The sequence below is a fragment of the Nelusetta ayraudi genome, unplaced genomic scaffold (assembly GCF_046127955.1).
Source record: "Nelusetta ayraudi isolate G7.1 ecotype Tasmania unplaced genomic scaffold, CSIRO-AGI_Nayr_v1 ptg000042l, whole genome shotgun sequence".
NCBI lineage: Eukaryota > Metazoa > Chordata > Actinopteri > Tetraodontiformes > Monacanthidae > Nelusetta > Nelusetta ayraudi.
Window position 1 is genome coordinate 4,854,865 of NW_027466092.1, and position 20,928 is coordinate 4,875,792.

The 20,928-nt window shown below is 44.0% G+C and overlaps 1 protein-coding gene across 10 annotated transcripts in view; it reads right to left on the minus strand.

Moving 5' to 3' along the window:
* Positions 1-20,928, minus strand: part of cacna1g (calcium channel, voltage-dependent, T type, alpha 1G subunit) — a 225,065-nt gene that overhangs the window by 70,155 nt on the left and 133,982 nt on the right. For 6 of the 10 annotated variants that reach the window (XM_076033841.1, XM_076033842.1, XM_076033846.1 and 3 more), the window contains exons 11-15: positions 11,396-11,547; positions 10,960-11,145; positions 8,560-8,674; positions 7,742-7,897; positions 5,113-5,178 (exon numbers count right to left, since the gene is read on the minus strand). In XM_076033841.1, the coding sequence (XP_075889956.1) occupies positions 5,113-5,178; positions 7,742-7,897; positions 8,560-8,674; positions 10,960-11,145; positions 11,396-11,547 (675 nt within the window). The remainder of the gene's footprint in view (positions 1-5,112; positions 5,179-7,741; positions 7,898-8,559; positions 8,675-10,959; positions 11,146-11,395; positions 11,548-20,928) is intronic. The other 4 variants (XM_076033848.1, XM_076033845.1, XM_076033849.1 and 1 more) reach the window with 1 other exon arrangement.

A 20,928-nucleotide genomic window follows, 5' to 3' on the forward strand; every position in this document is an offset into this window, starting at 1 on the left:
TTCTCTGATGCTCCCCTGCAGGAGTGGTGGGAATAAAATATGAGTGAGCTTGTCGGTATGTCTGGCAATACAATACAGCTCTGTTGCATTTTGAGCGCCTTCTCTGAATATGAAAGTGTGAACTGGTTTAAAACTAGAAAAGAGGAAATTATGTAAATTCATTAGTGTAATGCTTGCCAAGGTTATGATATATTTGCATGTGTTTATAACAGATGCTTATTCATGTATTTAGGGAAAACATGCCTTGCCCATAACTGCAATTGCTAAATAAAAATAACTGCTTAAACCTCATACATTAGAAAAGCACACATTGCCAGTGTTTTCCAGCAATAATGTGAATCATGTCACCGTGAGTGATTGATGACTCCCAGTCAGCTCTTGATTCCGGTCACTGAGACCTCCTTGTTTGTGTGCCTCAATCAAAACATGTAGAAGGTTCAACAAAGCATTGGTTTTAAGAGGAAGCCGTCAGTGATGGATTGTGAGGATGCTCCACAGAAGCCTGGAATGAAAAGTAATAAACTTTTCCTTTGGGCTCCTCCCTCCAGGGGGGCCTCAGCCAATCATATGTCTCCATCTAACTCTGTCCCCTGCAACTTTTTCTTTCACACCAACAAGCTCACTAACTTCAACACATCCCTAAATATCCTCTTTGGTCCTCCAGACCTCATGCATATATACATCAAAACAGTCACTTCATCATCTTGAAAATTTTAGCCCGATGTTACAGCTTTAATTTGCTGTTTTGTCTTTTTTTTTTTCATAACTACCTCATAAAGACACAAAAGACAGACAGGTTTTCAACAGTGAGACGTATTCAGTTCTACTATAATACACATGCAGTCAGTCTATTCTGATTTGGATTAGGTCTGGTCTACATAACTACACAGTTGATCTCACTACATTTTAACTTTACTGCGTCCATGACTTACTGTAGTCCACATTCTACAGGGACGGGGGTCATTTAGTGAGCCTGCGCCTTCGACTATTTTTGAGTGTTAAAGGAACTAAACAGTTTTCTTTCCGCTTTTTTTTTTTTAAAGTCGCTCGTTAAATATTGATATGCATCCAAGCAACAATCTTGGTTGCATGCAAAATATCGGCCAGGCGCCGTCCTGTCAGTCACGGCGGAGAGCTGTCCAATATCAGATAAACTGTGATTGCCCCACAGTTTAGCCGGAACTGGAGCAGTTGGGACGGGAGCAGGGCCAGAGCTGGCTGCCTGAGCGAGCACAGTGAGCTCACTGGCCCTTTGTGAAATCCAAAATAGGACGCGCGGCAGAATTTTCAGACAGAGACATCACCCCTGTGCGGAGCGACTTAAAGCTGCCGAGCCGTAAATCTGGACAACAAAATATATATCTTTGCTAATGCAGACAATAGTTGAGGCAAACTTTCCCACATCTGCTTTCTTACGGACATGTGACTGCCGTAACGCAGACAAACGCTGACAGCCGCAACAATTTATCACCGGATATAAATTTAGAAAATACTTTCAACCACAGCGAGGGGCCTCGCTCTCCCGCCGGGCTCATCGACCCACACACGATCCATCACGCGGAGCAGCTGTGATAGGATGAACCCCGCGGAGCATCAGCAGCAGGCACAGCACCGGCTGCTCCAACACAAGCTCCTCTGGTTTTCAGGTAGAAGAGGAGGGAGGGGGCAGCAGGGGCTTTGGCCCGGTCTTTGTTTCCTGTTGCCTGGCGGCTGGTTTGGAGATTGTGTCCGCGATAATCTAAAGGTCAACGTGACTGACTCTGCAGCCACTCATCGTAAAATCATGAGGTCAGACATTCACATAGTGCCGACACTGGGGCTGAAACACCAGCAGTGTGGAACTTGTGGCTATACTGTAGGGAGATTACAATAAAGTATCGAGTAGAAAGTGGATGAAAGTTGAACTTTGGCCAAACATTTCCTTTTACCAAACGTGGAAACTGGCTTCAGCTTTGTCGCTCTTCTTCTTCTTTTTTTTTTTTTTTTTTCTTCATATTTCTAAAAGCCACTCGAGACAGACAGAGTAGTTACAAACTGTCCTAAAGCTGACAGGTGATGCCAGAGATCAAGTTGACCTAAATTCTGCTCTCACACTATTATTCCATTATCAGGGCTGCAGAGCACAATTTAAAAGAAAAAAGAAAAAGAAAGACTGAGAGACTGGCAGGAAGAGATTTGTCCAGCATCTTTCAAATCCTCCTCTACTTTTTCTTTCTGTTGAATATTGCTTCTTCAGTTTGAAATGTACAAATTCTTGCCAGAAACTCAACAAGTAATTCTCAAATGTCCTTAAAAACAAATCTTTCCAACACCGACTGTGCCAGGGTTAATTTTACAAAAATAAATAAATAAATAAATAAAATTAAACAAACCAAAAAAGAGAGAAAAAGACTTTTTGCATTGAAGCCACATTTTTCTCTGATTGGGTGGGGATGTGATCAACAGAGAATTTGAGAAGCAGTTTTCACTTCTCGTGTTTGTTTCGCGAGGGAGGAGGGAAGACGTTGGCTGGATTGCGTTACAGCCGGCTTGTTGTTGTGTTTACGTTCTATCCGTTCAGATTCAGCCAAGATCAGCCAGTGGAAGCCGTCTGGTACTTCCACTGGACCTCGTTTGCAGTCTGCCGCCCAAGTCTGGACACGGTGCTAAGAGCAGGAGATGGTCCGGACCCGTCCTGATACGATAATCAGACACGAGCCGCAGTCGAGCGAGAGCTGTTGGGCGGCTGGGGACCCTCATCACACAGCTTCAAAAAGAAAAGGGCGTCAACAGCGGATGCAGGGTGAATCCTGATAGGAGGTGAGAGGTAATTGAATGTGTGTGCGTGTGTGTGTGTGCGTGTGTGTGTGTGTGTGTGTGTGTGTTTGTCCACCGAAATTGTCTTTACCCACAGCTGCATTCCTCATCAGTCCAGAGATAGATTGCAAAGCTGGCCTTCACTATTAAATTCTGACACCAAGTCTTCAGGTCACAACTACACAAACAACAACAGCAGCAGCAGCAGTGCTCAGATTAAAGCATCGCACAAATCTTTCCATTGCGCTTTCCATTTTGGCATCATACAAAAATGCCACGTCAGAGACAATCTACCTCGTGTCCTTATTCCAAATGTCGTCGAGGCATGTTATGCAGATACCACTTTCCATACATACGGACCATAATACAGTATAATGAAACCACAACAGGTTCCAAACAGGAAACAGAGCCCAGTGAAAACCCCATTCAGTCCAGGACGACTGGACACGGCGGTACCACAAATAATGCCGTGAAAAGAAAATAATGACATCTGGGGAAGTTTTCTCTGAGTTTAACTCTTGCACCATCAATTCTACAGAACACCAGTGTCATATTAACATAGAGCAACACCCAATTTAGAACAAACAAACAACCCCCCCCAAAAAAGAGAACAGCAGATCACCACCACAGCCTGTCACTGCACACCACACACACATACACACACACACACACACACACACACACACACACACACATTTTCCTCTTCCCTCCACTTCCTCTCTTTCCTCCAGGCAGATTAAACAGACTGAGGAAGGGAGGTTTCTGGCAGCACTGCAGTAACTGGACAGGCCAGAGAAAAAAACACAAAAAATAGGCTGGTGGAGCAGTCAAGCTCGGGCTTGATGTCTAGCCTGCTTTGATTTTCTTTCTTTCTTTCTTTCTTTCTTTTTTAAGGAAAGAAGAACCAGTGAAATAGATGAGAGGACAAACCAAGCCAAGTGATTCTCATCTTTAAGCACTTTGTTGTCTCTCGGAGGACTACACGTCACACACACACACACACACACACACACACACACACACAGAGAGCGGCGTAGATTCAGCAGCGAGGGAGGGTGGCAGGTTGGGGAGGGGCTTCATGCGTGGCAGAGGGTCAGAGGGCTTTCAGGTGATGTGAGATGTTCTCTGCCAGCCATGTTTGGAGGATCAAGAATGACTTCTGCTTATGTGGGTTTTCACACACAGGTTTGTACCTTTGGGTGTGTGTTTTGTGTGGTGTGTATGTGTGTATGTTTTAAATATATTTATCGCATGTATCACTGCTACTCATCTTCAGCACTGATGAATCACTCAGAGGAGTTTGATCAGATTTCAAGACTTGGAAAAGCTCCTGTTGTGAGCTAATGGATGCTTTCAGTGCAGAAAATGTGCTATTCTCTATCTACTAAGGCACTCTGTTGAAAGGGAATGGCAATTCAGCCATTCACATTCATATTAAAGGGCCATTGAGTAACATTTACCGAGATCTTCTGGCATAGAATGAAACAGAAAATACAATCTAACGAACTTAGATAAAATAAATAACCGTTTTATTGTATTTCTGTACAATAATACTTGTTTGTGTTATGCAGAACCACTTGTCAGGCAGCGGCCACATTGCTCTCACAACTGCAGCTCATAATGTGGATCTACTGAGGGTTTTGTGATTTCAATCACAGCTGGTATAAAAAGAAAGACGTGGAAAAACACAGTTTGACCTTTTACAGATTGAATTTGTAGGGTGAGAGAAAAATGTTTGCATATTGATGATGAAGTCGCCTGCTGTCAGCTGAGCTGCTCATTCAGCCTATCGGTATAAACTGCATTCTTTTTTTTAACATTTGATTGCACAAACTAATGACATGGTGCTGAGAGTCAGTTATACATGACAATGATTTATATTCATTTGCAACATGCTTTCTGACAAGTCCATGCTGCCAAAATTGTAATTGAAATTTTAATGCATAGCAACAAACTGACGGGTGAACTTTGGGGGGCGGGGCCACTAGCAGCTGGTCTAAAAGATACCTGCAGTTTTATGTATATGCCTGTGTGCACGTGTGTGTGCGGCGCAAAATGTCAAAATGAAGAATATCCTTCCGTCCGTCATCCATAAGAAGAGGTCGACCTCCAAACTGTGGCTGCTGACACATCGGACACATGACCACAAAGCCTCTGCAGGGTAGGAAGGTCGGACCCCAGGTGTTGGGAAGGGCAGAGGGGGAGGTCGGAAGGTGGGGTGGTGGGGGTGGGGGAGGGCAGGCGGTCAAGTGCACAGAGGGAGGGGAGGAGGGAGGGAGGGCGAGCGGGACGGCAGAGCTGCAGCGCTTTACATACCCCCGAGTCTACAGGCAGCTGAATGAGGCTCAGCTGGGCATGCAATTCCTCCCGCTTGGTCACTTCCTACAGCGGAAGTGTGAGGTGCAGCCGGACAGGAGAGGGGAGAGGCGCAAACACAGGAAGAGAGGCACAGAGGAGGTGAGAAAAAAAGGTGGAAAGACAGAGCAGTGGAACAAGAGCAGAAGGAACACAGTTAAAAGAGGGAGTTTCAGCCTCTCCGGTTCTTCTTGTTTCCGCCGTTACCATGCAGGCAAAGCAACAGGTGGGCGTTGCCACACTCAAAGTTGGGCCGGCGGGGGTCAGAGGTCATCATTTTACCATCCGGTCGGTCCGAGGTTTGTACACAGTGAGCTGGACGTGACGGTGCAGCCGCTGCTTTGCGTCGTTGGAGACGGAGCAGCTCTCAGCTCTCAGCTCTCAGCGGCAGAAGTTCATGCAGGTGAAATTTACGCTTCTCAGGAAAAGACGGCAGAATTAAAAAGGGCGAATGGGCTCTGGCGTCTGCGCTGCGGCAGCGCCGGGCTCGTTGCACTCTCTGCAGCGGATGCACACACGCCTGCAGTCACCCTCGGAGAGTGAGAAGACGAGGAGGAGGAGAGGAAATGTAGGAGGGAGTGAATTCAAGAGTACATAAAAGCTGGCAAAGGCTGACTTGAAAACAACGACGACAACAAAAAGAAAAGCTCGCCCACACAAGATTATTTCCCCCGTTGTCTTCACGTCTGAGACGATCTAAACTTCAGGAGTCACGGACGACTGTTTGTGTCTGGATCCGCATCCATACATCTTCCCCCTGACTTTTGCGCACGTCGTTCAAGCGCCGCGTTCCCTAGCAACCCTCACGCAAGAGGGAAGTTTAGATGACTAAAAATAAACAGAGTGTTTGCAGAGAGGGACGTTAAGTTGAAGGAAGAGAGCGGAGCCGACAGCTATGCGATGATGCAGACAAGCGCAGGGGGGGAAACGGGACCCGAGCCAACAGAGCTCAGGGGTTTCTGCACATGTCCTCAGCGTGTTTGGATGAAATCCAGTTTCAGTTTTGTATTTTAATGCAGATCGCACATTGTTTTTGTATGTTTGTTTCAGCAGCACTCTATAAGAATTAGTTAACCCTCCAAGAAACGTTCGTATTGTAGTCGCTACATGAGTTGCCGAGACTCAGAAATCTGTTTTTAAATAAGAATTGTCTGCGTTGAGAATGCCTGTTTACCAAGTCATTCATTTTATACATCACATTATGGGTGTTAAAGAAGTGAGAATGATGAATCAGGTAACAGAAAAGGTCGTGGGAGCGGCAGAGTGGCAGTGCAGACACTTGTAATGTCAAGGTTAGCGCAGTGCACCTTCACTCTGCTGCAGTGCAGTGGCTCGGCACTCCCTGCTTACACACTCACTTATTGCTAAAGCCTATTTAAGAAGTGAGCGGAAACACATTCATGTTGCGCTTAGTTTGCATGTAAAGTCTGATCTTAAGCAGCTTTGTTCAAACGTTTCCCCTCCTTCCATCAGCCCACATTCACGGCGGCCGCGGACTCGATATTTGCACAGCCGATAAACGCAGCAGTGGGAGAAGCCCATTCCAATTAATCCATATTTTATGAGGCTGTCAACCACTCTCTGCCGCCCGTCATCCATTCTCTCTGCGCTCATCCGAAAGAGCCGCGGAGCATCGGAGATCAAAGCCGAGGTGCTTTCACCCTGCTGAGAAAGAGAAAGACTTTGAGAAAAGCAGACAGCCGGAAAAAAGGCAGAATGCTCTTGTGATTTGCTCGTTCCTGTCTCATCTCACCCTCTGCTCTCCTTTTTCTCGGACGCAGTATCTATCTTGAGTGCATGTGCTCGGCTCTGAATGGGCAGGCTGAAAGGTAAAAGAGGCTGGTTGCTCCCTGTCGACCCAAAAAAAATGCTCCTGGTGAAGTGTTGCCGCCTCCGAACAAAAACAACTATTAATCCGCCTCCTTCGCTCTCTTTCTGTGTTTTGCCTCTCGCTTTTTTTCCCTCCCCAAGTACCACAAACAGAGTGTTGGCGGAAAACACGCCGTCTCTGTTTTAAGGGTGAGCGAGAGTCGTACCCAGAGTGGGAGAGACCGAGGGAGCAAGAAGAAGAAAGAAAGAAAAGAAAAAAAAAGGCACCCGAGCGTGAGAGCGTTGACACAGTGTTTGTGGGAGATGTGGGCGGCTGCGCATAGTTACATACTTTTCTTATGATGTCCTTTATGACATCGCCGCATTGGCAAATAGGAGGGCTGAAAAACAAGGGCGATTGTTGAGGAAAGCGGGAGAGAGTGAGAGGGGAAGAGGCTGGCGGCGCGAACCAGAGGGAGACGCTTAAATGAAAAGGCTGATTCGATCTGGTGCCCTCGTGCAACCTGCTGCAGGGAGTGCAAGGAGAGGAGCCGCCAGTGCGCGAGGTCACTCCTAATGTGTGCCCCCGCTGGAAAAAAAAAAAAAAAAAAAAGAAGAAGCACCTCTACGTAAATCATCCCGGTGGCTTAATGTTGGGTGGAAGGCAAGTTAGATCTGGAGCTGCAGCACCGCTGGCAGGGTTCTCTCCAGCTTTCAGGGGAGAAAATGGTGACTGACGTGCAGGAAAAACGATAGCACACAGTGCCCGGAAGTGTCGTACCTCAGTCTGAAAGCCCTCCACCAGGATGGCCACCAGCAGGTTGAAGAGGACGTAGTTGCCGAAGGTCATGAGGGCGATGAAGTAGAGGGCTGCTACTGGAGTGGTGGAGGCCATGCCGTTATACAGAACCTTGTTCCAGTCCTCCTGTGTGAGGATCTGCGAGCAAAGCAGCAAAGGACAAATGGACACAAAATATATGTATGTATATATATATATGTAAATGTGTTCGCCAAGTCAGCTGCCCTAATTCTATCACCAGTTCAGGACAAATGGATAGATAGATAGATAGATAGATAGATAGATGGATAGATGGATAGATAGATAGATGGATAGATGGATAGATAGATGTATGTATAGATAGATAGATAGTTGGATAGATAGATAGATAGATAGATAGATAGATAGATAGATAGATAGATAGATAGATAGATAGATAGATCTTCACGCTTTCTGATCAGATATTTTACTTATTGTTGGCTATTAAAAGGGCTAAATAATCCTCTACAATACATTAAAAATATGTTAAGTAGACAGTTCAGATGTAACAGTGAGGGTAAAGTGGACAGAAAGCTGTTGGAAATAAACTGGAAAATTTGAGGGAAGAAACTGTCTTCTTAGGACAGCTTTGCTCAGCTCCAGTGGAGCAGGAAAACATTAAGTTGACCCTCCGGTGGCCTTCAACAGCGGCTCCAAAATATCTTTAGGTTATACTGTCGCTAGTTTGCAGGTCTGGTGAACAGCACTGCTACTGTCGTCATAATGAGACGATTTATACAAAAAAAGGAAATAAAGAATGAATGTTTATCCGTTGTTCTCACCTGGAAGACTGTCACAATGGCCCAGAGAAGAGAGTCAAAGTTCTTCCTGTCTGGCAGGGTGTCTCCGTCCCTCTCAGAGCCAAACTTACAACCAAACAGATGCATCCCAAGGATACTGAGAAAATGAATTACAACAAATTTACGGATTATTGTTGGTCTTTTTAAAATGAGAGCTAATCCTCAAAATATTTTATGGAAGCAGGTTTGCGGAACAAACATTCATGTGACTTGAGCTCTTTGCAACTTCCTGGATGTTTCCAAAAAATGTAAGTGAGTACTTCTTGGAATCTATCTTAGTTGTTCTGTTGGTGTCATTAACATCTGCTACTTCACAGACGTAACAAATATTAGTACAAGCATTTTCAAAAGGCAGGTAGAAGTTAAACAGTAAATCTCTAACGCAACAACACAACAACATATTTAGCATCAATTCCGATCATTATCGAGAGAAATGTAACTACAACAACTTCACACCCAGCAATGAAAAAATAACAAAACGTATGAAGACAGTGTGTTGTGTGACATACAGTCATCTATGTATTACCGGTTTGATGGCAGTGTATTGAGGCAGAAATGAAGAGGAAGGGATATTACATGGAACTGATTCAGTTCAGCACCATGGAGAGCAACCCCACCCATCGCATTGACACCTTGTATAATCCCAAATGAACTCATTGCAACAAACACGCACAAACACGTCTGCTCTATTATGCACACAAAAAAAACCTTTAATTCCTCACACGTTTTCACCCTCCGGGGGAAACTTGCTTAATCTTGCTTTAGATTCATCCCATAATGGACAGACCCATGCGGAGTCGGGGCTCTGGTATGGAATTTCCCAGAGCACTTGCATAAAAAAAGTTCACCTTTTACTTTTACAAAGTCTTTATTTTGAGCGAACCCCTGCCTGTGATAATATCCTCGTTCAAAGGCAGCGATGGGAGGAAGAGGAAGTGACTCAGCGACACACCGCCGACAGTCGTGTTATTTGGTTCAAGCCGCGGAGAGTCTGCCTCTTATTCACAAACGCGGGCGCTCAACTGGAGCTCAGGGATCAATGAACAGGGCCTTGCAGGGTCGACTTGGCATCCCTTCACTCAAATCAAGGCCTGCTTATCTATGCACAGGCAGGGCTCTAGGAAACTGTGTGATGGGAGTGTATCTGTGTGTATGTGTGTGTCCTTGCACAGGCACATATCCTAAAAAGCTGGTGCAATGAAGCAGAATACAAACGCACCAAACTCACATCACAAAGGACCAATGGAGCAAACTGAATCACATCAGAGTGAGGGTTTTTGAGTTTTTGAGAGGTCGGTATCAAAACAAACAAAACAAAAGAAAAAACTCGCTCTTGGCGTTTAAGTCTGAGTTGTTATCTCAGAATAACTACCACAGGTTGGTACTTCATTTTTGGACATGAAGAGTAAACATCTGCCTATTTGAATTTGCCGATAAAAAAAAGCCTTTAAAAGAGGGCAGATGAAAAAAAAAAAAAAAAAAAGACTGTTACACACTGGATGACTTAACACCTGAAAATAAAGAATGTTCAGACAAAATGTTCTGATCAAATGTCAACGCGAATCAGTGGCAGAAATGAGTTTCGTGGATTTGGCAGGAGACTTCAAAAGGGGCGAAAAAACAATTCCCAAGCCATCGAAGGAAAATAAGAGGAAGATTTGGACCCAAATCCCACTTCACCGCCCCCAAAGTGACAATATGAAGAGTTTCATCTCCTCATAGAAGAGCAGAAATTGCACCACGGCTGATTCCAAAATAAATTGTAGGATGATGGGTTGAGTTTGAAGGTCTTTAATGATGCTCGGGCCTGTGGAGACAGAGCAGCGGCTACCTAACCAGCCCAGCTGATTGACGATAATTGCCACATGTTGTCTTTGGAACTGCTGTTCTAGCAACTTGCGTTGTCAAACAGCAATTGGTGCTGAGAGACGAGGATAATGAGCCCGTCAGCCGTCCGAGTTGAGGTTGTCGCTGGAGATGCGACGTCCTCGCTGCGCAACCATCGGGATTGGCTGATGTGTTTGCTCTCAGGGCAAAGGTTCAGCAGAATCCATCTCAACCGCGGAATAAATAGAGGGCTGAATTCCAACCAGCAGCTCTCCTCTTTCAGATACTTGTACCAAACACACACTGGGTGTGTATAGATCTTTGGTCTCATCCCTTTATTCACCAACCGCCTGCAATAAAGCTGTTCTAACACAAGCTATGGGCAGCTCCTGCTCAACTACATCACTGATCTATTCATTGACATGCAATTCCAGATAAGGGACTGTTACTCGGCCACCAACACCACCACATTTTAATCCGTGTTTTATTGTTATTTCATCTTGCCACTTAACAGGGATGAAGTGTACATAAGCAATCACTACTCTCGGCGGGTACCTGAAGATGAAGATGAAGAGCATGAGGAGCATGCAGAAGGTGGCCACGTTGTCCATGGTCTTCATCAGCACCACCAGCTGCCTCTGTAGAGCCGGCATGAAGCGGACCAGCTTAAGCACCCGCATCAGGCGGAAGGTCCTCAGCACGGACAAACCACCACCTTGTTGGCCCACAATCTCCCACACACTGTGGACAGGGAGAACAAATGCACTCATTCAGGATGACAGCCAGGGTTTGGTTTTTCTCTGCAGCGGGTGTTTACTGAGGTTAAACTATGAAGGATCCATATTAATAAGTGTTTTAAGATTTTCAGATAATTATTTTTCATCTACACACAAACACGCACATTGTTAATGAGAACGTTTCTGCATGCAACCTCGGCATGGATGACGTTGAAAACCTCCAGGTTCTGTAATGCCAGAAGATCTTTGCTCACCTGATGACCACAATGACGCCATCGAAGATATTGTAGGGGTTCTTGATGTAACCAAAGGGCCCGTAGACCAGAACCTTCAGCAGCATCTCCAGGGAGAACAGGCTGGTGAAAACGATGTTACTGATCTCCAACGCGTTGGTCAGTTCATCAGGCTGAAGACAGAAAGGGAAGAGTAGTTTGCCTTTTGTTCAACTCGACTGCTAAGACAAAGTATAAAACATGTGAAGCAGAGATCTCAGCCACAATGTTGGGGATCGACCAAAATTAGGACTTGTGTTGTGGTGGGGGTAATGCAGCTTTGGACATAGTGGTAAATCCTGAATCTCAAGCAACATTTGCAAATAAAGACATGTGTGAACAAAGGTAATAGTAACCAATACCAAAAGAACTTAATGGAAACCATCACCAATCACCACTGCAGTGAGAGTAGAGCCTATCCCTGCAGTCTAAGAGGATAAAGGTGGGGCTAATCCTGGACCAGTTTATCACAGGGACCCTCCACTCTCACACCTACAGACAATATAGAGTTTCCAGACAGATGATAATGATATTCCCGCTGGCACAGCCGAGGCGGTTGTTGCCATAACGCCCGACTCCAGTTGTCAAAGACATTTTTTTTTTTGTTTTGTTTTATCACATTAGAGGCTTCTGTCTGAAGGTGCGACTGGTACAACGCAGCAACATTACGCATCATTCTAGGCTGTCAGTTGTGTGTCCTGGCCAATGGACACAATTAGGGACTCTGCAACACACTACACAACCGAGTGTTGCGTGATGCATCCTGTGTAACAACTGAGGGTGGGATTTAGCGTGAATAAGCGGGTAGAACATCTGAGGGGAAATGCCTGCGGATCGATAGAAACACTTTGGCACGACTAATTGTTGTACATCAGTCGATACCCCAACTTCAGTGTTGTTTAGTCTCCAGAAAGTTTTGTGTTTTTGTTTTTTTTAATAAAACTTCCAAAAAAGTACAACTCATCAGCTGCAATGAAATCCATCAGCTTGACGGTCTATTTTCATCAGGTTTTCAATCCTCCCACTCTACAAGACACCTTTTCACACCAATCTTGCATTTTTAACCTGTATTAAAACTGAAAGTCATCAGACTGGAACAGCAAAGTCATTACCGGATGGCAGCACCTGCTGTGTCGCAAGTGCACAAGCGCCGACGCCGGTGATTAGATTCAAATTCAAACATCACATATCTGTCTTTTCACACCACAACATAATAGACACACCACTCAGCCTTTATCTCACTGCGGGAGACGGACTCACGCCCGCACACACACACACACCCACACACACAGAGAGAGAGAGAGGGAGGGAGGGAGAGATCACAAAGCTGCCGGCCTGAATATGCATGCTCAGAGCTCATCACAGGATTGGCCATCTACATCAAACAACTGAGCGTTTGAGAGAGAGAGAAAAAAATAAAAATAAAGAGCTGACCCAGACAAGAGACAGACAGACCACAAGCCAAAGAGACAAAAGGCGCGGCACATCCAAAACGCGACATGTGTAACATCCAGCCTTCAGCAGGACGTTGCTAGCGAGGGGACGGGAGACGGTGGGAAAGTTGCAGTGCGTCTGATGAATGTGGAGGGCGGCAGACGGGCCTCGGGAGGTCGTTTATGTCGCTGCGACGGGCCAGTTTACACGACCAAAACAAGGTGTCACACGGGCAGCATTGCAGCGGCATGACGTGCGCTATGGAAGGTGTCCAGCAGTCGGGCTCGTGAACACTCTTCCATCACGGACGCATTAGCTAACGTCTCAAAATTGCACCGCACGTGTCTTAGTGTGCGAGTGTGTGTGTGTGTGTGTGTGTGTGTGTGTGTGTGTGTGTGTGTGTGTGGAGGTACTGTAACTGTCACGGACCTGGGATGTAATGCAAGACAATGTAAACACAATGTGTGCCATTAAGGCCGCACTGGTGGGCCGCCACTAATCAGCTCGGCAGTGCCGCGCAGAGAAAGATTGATGTCGTCGCTCCGCACGCTGCATTACGGCACCGGTTTGTCTCGAGCACTTGAGCGGCAGCGGCGCGGAGTCACTTGAAATACTCTCGCCGATGTCGCCGGCCCCGCTTTTAGCTCACATGTGACGAACGAGCGCCGCCTCTTTCGCAGCGATGAGCATTAAATATTTAAAAGACAATTAGCCCCTTAAGCTTTCATCTGAACACTGGATGCGTTGGTCCGACTCAAGAGTTGGAAAGTGGAGCCCGGTTTGTCTTAACAAGGCAAATATAGCACCGATACTTTTCTTCTTCTCTTTCCCACACAGCAAATCACTGGCGTTTTCAGTAAGAGTGAGTTTCAAAGTACAAATTTAAACTTTTTTTTTTTTTTTTAACAATAATCTGACTCTAGCCTGTAAATAAAGAGGTTTACTCCTGTTGCCTCGTCTCACTGGAAATCATGCTCAGAAATCAATATTGATAATGAGGAAGACAATTCATTGGTAGGACGCTATCGTGATGTCATCAAATGACAGATGTTGTATCTCGAAAGAATGAATCCATAAACAGATTAAAAGAGGCCAGTGAAGGACAGCAAGGTTGAGTTGAACGAGGCAAAACGAACATCACAACAAGTCTAGCAGGTCAGCGACCACACCTCAGACCTCAAGTCATGGACGCATTGTTTTACAGTAGCTCTCAATCCAAACATAAGAAAAGACCAATAAAGTGTCTGTTTTAGCAAGAAGCTAAACTCAAGTGTTTTTTGCTAGAGGCAGTAAACAAATTAAAAATATTGTGTATTCTGGACATCTGGTTTTTTGGTCATTAATTGTGTGATGCTGCTCCACAGAAGCCCAATATGAATAATACGAATCTTCATCTTTGATTTGGGACATTAAAATGAACAGTTTGTTCGTTTCATCTTTGGACTTTTGATGGGAAGCTTTGCGGTGGGTTAACCCGTAAGACGCAGTTGTGATGCCACGGCAGCACAGCTTGATTTTAAAGCCATTATTCACATGAGAGTGACATGAAACAGTAGTACCCGGGGCAGCGATAATGATCCAAACACACAAAGGCCATCACGAAGAGCCGAAAGCATCAGGTGAGACCTTTTCCACGTCAGTTCTTTTAAATAGTCATACTTGACATAACCCTGCCTCAGACAGCACAGCATCAAGGGAGCTCCTTCCGAGTTGTCCTGTTTTCAGGTCTTTTTTTTAAATTTATTTTTGTCAAGTTGAGCTTCATATTGAATGTGTAGAGAGAGTAGATTTTCGTGTTTGGATATCGTCTGCATATGTGATTGTGTGAGACGCATTACAAAAAAATATGAGAGAAAACTGCCGAACGCAACGGTCACAATCTGGGTCCGGTTACGTGAACGGCACAACCCTGCCAGGTTCTGACACGGCACTTGGTGTGAATGACTTCTTGGAGTGAAGTTAGAAGCCTCAGCGCTGTTAGACCGGTAATCAGCACTCGAGGAATGCCTTCTGTCCGATCGAAATAGGTGAGAGCGAACTCGTAAAATAAATAAATACATGTGCACATAACGAACGTAGCAAACGTGTGCAGAGAATATTTCTCTTCTGCTGGCTCTCTGTTCTTCTGCCAGGGAAGCCGCTGACTGGTGAACAAGCTTTCCCCCTTTTCATCTCCCTCTGTCTACATCTCAGCGCTCTGTCTTTAGGTGTGCACAGACAGACGGATCCGTCTGTTTGATCCCGCTGCTTTTTATGTCCATCCATTTGTTCGTCAACAAGTGAGACGGCGGCGTGTCTGACACACACACACACACACACACACACACACACACACACACACACACACACACACACACACACACACACACACACACACACACACATGCACTTCACACGCTCGATTGACAATTGAGAAGCCATCAAAGGGGAACCAAACGCTGGGACATTTTCATGGTTGTGCGAACGCTAAGATGAATGCCTTGGCATTCTCTGCTACACACACACACACACACACACACACACTACCCTGAAGTGCACCCAAAAGTTGCACCCATAACCTTCCAAACGTTAACAAGAGCTAAGCATAAACTTGCCGCTCCCACAATAATTTGCCATCGCTGCACACATGTGTTTTAACCACCTCGATAATAGACGTGCTTGATAAGCCAGAACAAAAAGTACAGCTTTTATGAGGTGACGGCCTGTTCTGGCCTTGTGGTTTTCTTTTTTCTTTTTAGTTTTTTTTTTTTTACCCTGCCCATTACTAGTCTCCCACTGCTTCTCCACAACTGTTCCAGCTTGCATTTTCAGACATTCTTCACACATAATGCAAGAGATCATTAAACACTTTCTCACTCATAAAAGTGATGCACAAACAAACCAAAATCATGATGACAGTACTTGGCATCAACCCTGAATTCACCACTATATTTTTTTCACCACTAAGTGCTCTGCAACACTATGTCCATGCTGACATTTTAAAATCAGCTCAGCCGTTCCAGAGTTTGACAGAAGAAAGGAATTCCAAGCAGAGGATGCGTAGAAAGGTAGAAAGGTCCCAAAAGTAAAATAAAAAAATTAAAGAAAACATACAATGTTCTCTTGCGGTTTCTGTGGCATCATCTCAGGAAGATGCAGCAGTCAGAACGCCATGTTTCTTGCCAAACGTCTATGCCAAATTCATTTAGATGCTAAAAAGATCAGCAAAAGACACTTGCTTCATACTTCACAGGTATTTTAGGTTTTTCCTCAGTCCCTTCCATTGGGTGTAATTCTTTCCTTCCCAACGGATAGTTTATTGGGGTAAATTTGCAAATGCGTTAAATTTCACTTTTGGGTGAGCTATCCATAAGTGGCAGGCATGCACTAGTCGAGTACCTGGAGAGAGATGGATGTGTCCATGTGTGCGAGGGTGTAAGTGAGGAAGACACTCGTGCTTTTCTAATTGCTTCCTTCAGCGGCTGTTTCCTGGGTAATGAGGCGGTGAGAGCAGAAGGAGGTAAAGTGTGCTGGATGAGGAATCGTGTAATCTGATTACCACTAATGTAATGCCACCTAATCTGATGTGATCTAATGCAAGGGGATACTGCGAGCCACCCTGCCCCTGCCATCAATGATGCAGCACCTTGAAGGTTTCCATGTGGGTTGGAGTGGCTGATGTTGCTTCAAAACCCTGAGCAGGTCATTTGGAAGGCGTCTCAAATTCAGAGCACAGGATTTTAGCCAAAGTGAAGGAACCGTACAGTAAACCTGTGACATTCTGAAAAATAATGAGGGCATTCACATGGACTTTGATATCATCTTTAGGACCCCATCTCACATTTTAACATATTCCGGTATGCTGCACCCAGTCACATGTGATGTTTAGCTTGTGCACCACTTTAGCTTGTACTCCAGTTTTAAATTGGCTGATTGAGGAACTATCACTCTGCAATTTGTAAAATTCTTCAAGTTATTCAAATTATCATACACATCAACTTCCAATAGGGGTTTTATATATATACATATATATATATATATATATATATATATATATATATATATATATATATATACATATATATATATATATATATATATATATATATGTATATATACACATTGCTAAAAAGTAACACAAAATTAGAGCAGAACAAGAACAACAGTTTCTCAACCCATTACTTATTAAAATGTATAAAAATGTATCTTTACTGGAATCAGTAATGTGCAGTTTTACCAGGAACTCCTGAAACACTCTCCTTGGGGATTATATCATGCTAACTAACGCTGGAGGCCAAAGATTGCAAGGCACACTGCACAGAATAAAATGCTAGATCCTGTAAAGGATAAAAAAAAAATAGAGCTTGTTAAATATTTGTTGCATGTTCTTTGACTTCTCACTGAACCAGGAAATAAGTAAATCCATCATTTGATCACTTCATTGATTCCCCTTGTTTTGATTCAGTGGCCCTTGGGGCTGCCAAAGCCCTCTTTCTATAAACCAGGATTAAGATCTGCTGTTTCGACAACCCTGTCTCACCATGGAACAAATTAGAAAAACACTTTTCTTAGGCCTGTCTTGGAGGCAGGCCAGTGAGTTCAGATGCCAGTTCTGTATTCCTCAGGCTGGGCAGGATAAAAGCTGAATAAACATTGTCTCAGTTTGGAGCTCCGTGAGAGAGCCTTTTTTGCTGTTCCTCTGGGACTGCCAAGAGAGGAGGCAGAGATAAAAGTACACCAAACAGAATAAAAATGCATCAAGTGGCCATCAAACAACATAAACACATGTTAGTTCAGTCCATACTGATTAAAATGAATAGAAACACTCATCAATCAAATCATGACAGCCCAAAATACATCTGTGGTGAGTATGACATATTTTGTGTTGTTGCATACGCAGACGATGGAACTCTCAGTCAGAAAGATGGAGACTAAGCTGCCCCCAACTTGCACTGCCTTGCATTAACCCTATCAGCTCCCTTTATGCTAAAAGCTTAAATCACTTCCCCAAAAACATCCTGTCAACATCGTCCCTTATAATCGTACAGCTAATTATTAGGTCAGAACTGTCAAAAGCATCATCCAATCACAAGTGCTGCATCAACAACAATAATGGCTGACAAGCTCATTCTCTCTACTCTCAGCACAAAGTGTTGTTGCGCTTACAAAATCAACATTCTTAAAGAGAACAGTATCACTGATTAGTTGGTCGAGTTAAGTAGCTGCTGTTCTGCCTTCTCAGCTGAGGCACAAAAATCTGTAAAGGTACCTCAAGCAGTCCAGCCAGCGTCGTAAAATATGTCTCAAACATCTTTTTTTTTTTTGAGGAGGAGGAATCCTTGAGATGATTGCGCTAGTCTTCCTCCAAGTGTGAGTCACTGTTAGGCTAACTGACTGCTCCGTTGCACGCAAGCACATAGACACCCACGGAAAAAAAGGCAAAAGCTATAAGGACATTTCAAAGCACACCCATTTGTTCATTTCAAGCGGGAATCACTTTCTGCTTTGAAAAATTCCTTGCAGCTGATGCTAACGTGCGTCCTTGAGAATAGATCAAACATGGCAAATCATCAAGGCAAGGCAAATAATAAAGACACAAACTACCACAGCTACCTAGTTTTTAAAAGCAGGACGCTTCAATTCCCCAAACCTTTTGAACAAAAGAAAGACTGACAGCAAGGAGCAGGAGAGGAAGACCAGGGCTGGCTGTTTTGGTGGCCACTAAGACGGCGGGAAGTCTCTTACATAAAGCAAGAGGGAAAATGACCTTCTCATGTAAATAGACTATGGGCTGTGTCACATAGTTGGCACGCTCACAACTATTCCATCAGCTCCACCATAAATGGTAACTCTCTTAAACTGCGGGGGGAGATAAAGCAGACACCCTCTCCTTACCCGTCCAACCTGTCCGCCTCCACTCGTCTACCCATCAGCCCCTTCCATTCCTTCACCTCAAAGTCCTTACGCTGTGTCATTCCTATCCAACACTCCATTTAATCATCGTCTAATGCCTCCATCTCAGCGGAGGGCAGACATTTACATTCAGCGCAGCAGCGGAGGAGCAACACGGAACGTATGAGTTTAATTTCACGAGATAGCGAAGGGGCCCGTCTAAAACGTGTCATGGACTGTAAAGGTTCAGGCAATACACTAATGCTGATGAAGCGCAGGGTGCCAACCTGCGTGTTTGTAAGACGCACATGGCCGTTACGGTGCAAATTACTTTTATGATCTGTTCATCCAGGAGGCTGGTTCAAAACACTGGCCTTGAACACGTGAGGTCAAAACTGTTAAGATCTACCAAGTGTGTAACATTTATATGGGCGTATAGGTGTAGAATGGAACAGAAAATATTTGTAAGTATTTATATTTTGAAAAAGAGACTGAGAAATTGATGTTGTGTTTTACGTGGTTTAGATTTACACTTGCACCATGTCATCTTTTGTTGGAAAGATGTGAGATTAAATAGGACATCAGAAACCAGGGTAATATTAGAGCGGTAGTTCTCAGATAAAAGTAGTTGCTAAGAGAAAAATGTTTCCAGAGTGACGCAGATGGTTAATTTAGCCGATTGCATTTTATCAGATAGTAACTTTATTAATGTGGAAGCCTGCCAAACACAGTATAACAACACACATGACAAATACGTAGTATGATAATTAATTTGCTTACAATTTTCTGTTATACCATTAGATGCAGCTGACTAAATCTTTAATGGCAGACTTGAAGTCAGTGACTTCATATTGAGTTAAGTCAAACTATGCAGGGAAATTTGATTTGACAGAATGGATTTATTGACATGAATTTGACATAAGCACTTTCAGTTTATTAGTAATGAACCTTCTGCAAGTTAACCCTGGTTTATGTCAAAGATTAAACCGCAAAAAGAGGCACATATCTCATTTGTTTCTGGATAAAGTGGTAGTGGTGTAATGCTGAAGTAAGTAAGTGGCCAGGTCTGCAGTTCCATGCATTATTCCAAACCATAGACCTAGTAAGCTTGTTAGTTAAAAGCCTACCGATCTGACAGAACACTGCATTTGAAAACCATAAAGATGCCATAAAGATAAAAACAATTAAAAGAAAAGAAAAGTTCTTGTTGTTAATCATAGATGGACAATATATTAGGTTTTTGGCCTTAAATTTAGGATGATGACATTACAGAATGAATAAGGAATAATCATCCTAATCAGTGCAAGTACACAAGCTAAAGCAGCTCAAATTGCAGCAGAGGATCTATTTTAGCCCAAAACCTACAGTGGCAGTTACGCAAGGTTCATAACGTGTGCAGAAACTTGGCTGGAGGATGTATGGAAACTGAGAGCTAGCCGGTCCTCCATGTGGATGCACTTACTGAGACAAACAGAGGATTAAGGATCATTGTGCCTGTTGGAGGCTGATGGGCTTGCAATCTGCAGCCTGTCCTAAAAAATATAGGGTTGCACAGTATGCTCCCAGTGCTGGGAAAGAGCACTCCAGAGAGCGACAAAGGTCTCAGAATGAGTGAGACATAGAGGAAGTGTTCCAAAGCAGCACAAAGAATAATACAAGAAAATAAAGGTGATAAGGGAATGCAATAAAACAAATATAGGAGGAAGAGGATGTGTGGAAAGAGGGAGACACAGTTGCAATTAAAACTACAAAATGAAAACAATTAAACTAACCATTGAGCTAAGATGGAAATTAGAATACAATTTTGTTGGATGTCTATTTAAAAATAGACTTGATATGAAGCTTAAAAGTATTTTGTTATATTTCAATATTAAGCTAATTTCAGAGGCTGCAACAGAGCAGATAGTTGGTCCACCCGTCATATCAAGATTTAAAAAAGTCTATTAAATGAACATCTATCTTAACGTCAGCTACAAAAGACACACCGACAAACTGTACTTACTTCACTCACTTTACTATTGTGACTATGTTACAATGTTACAATGTTGGACCAAGGCTGAATGAAGGGCTGTGTAAAGGTATGACTGGCTATCTGGCCCAGTGAGTCAAAATGAACCAAAACAAGACTGAAGAGGACGTTGAATGTGGAAAATACACAGAGAACTATTTCACAATAAGGACCAGTCAACTAAAAGTGTTCTATATGGAGT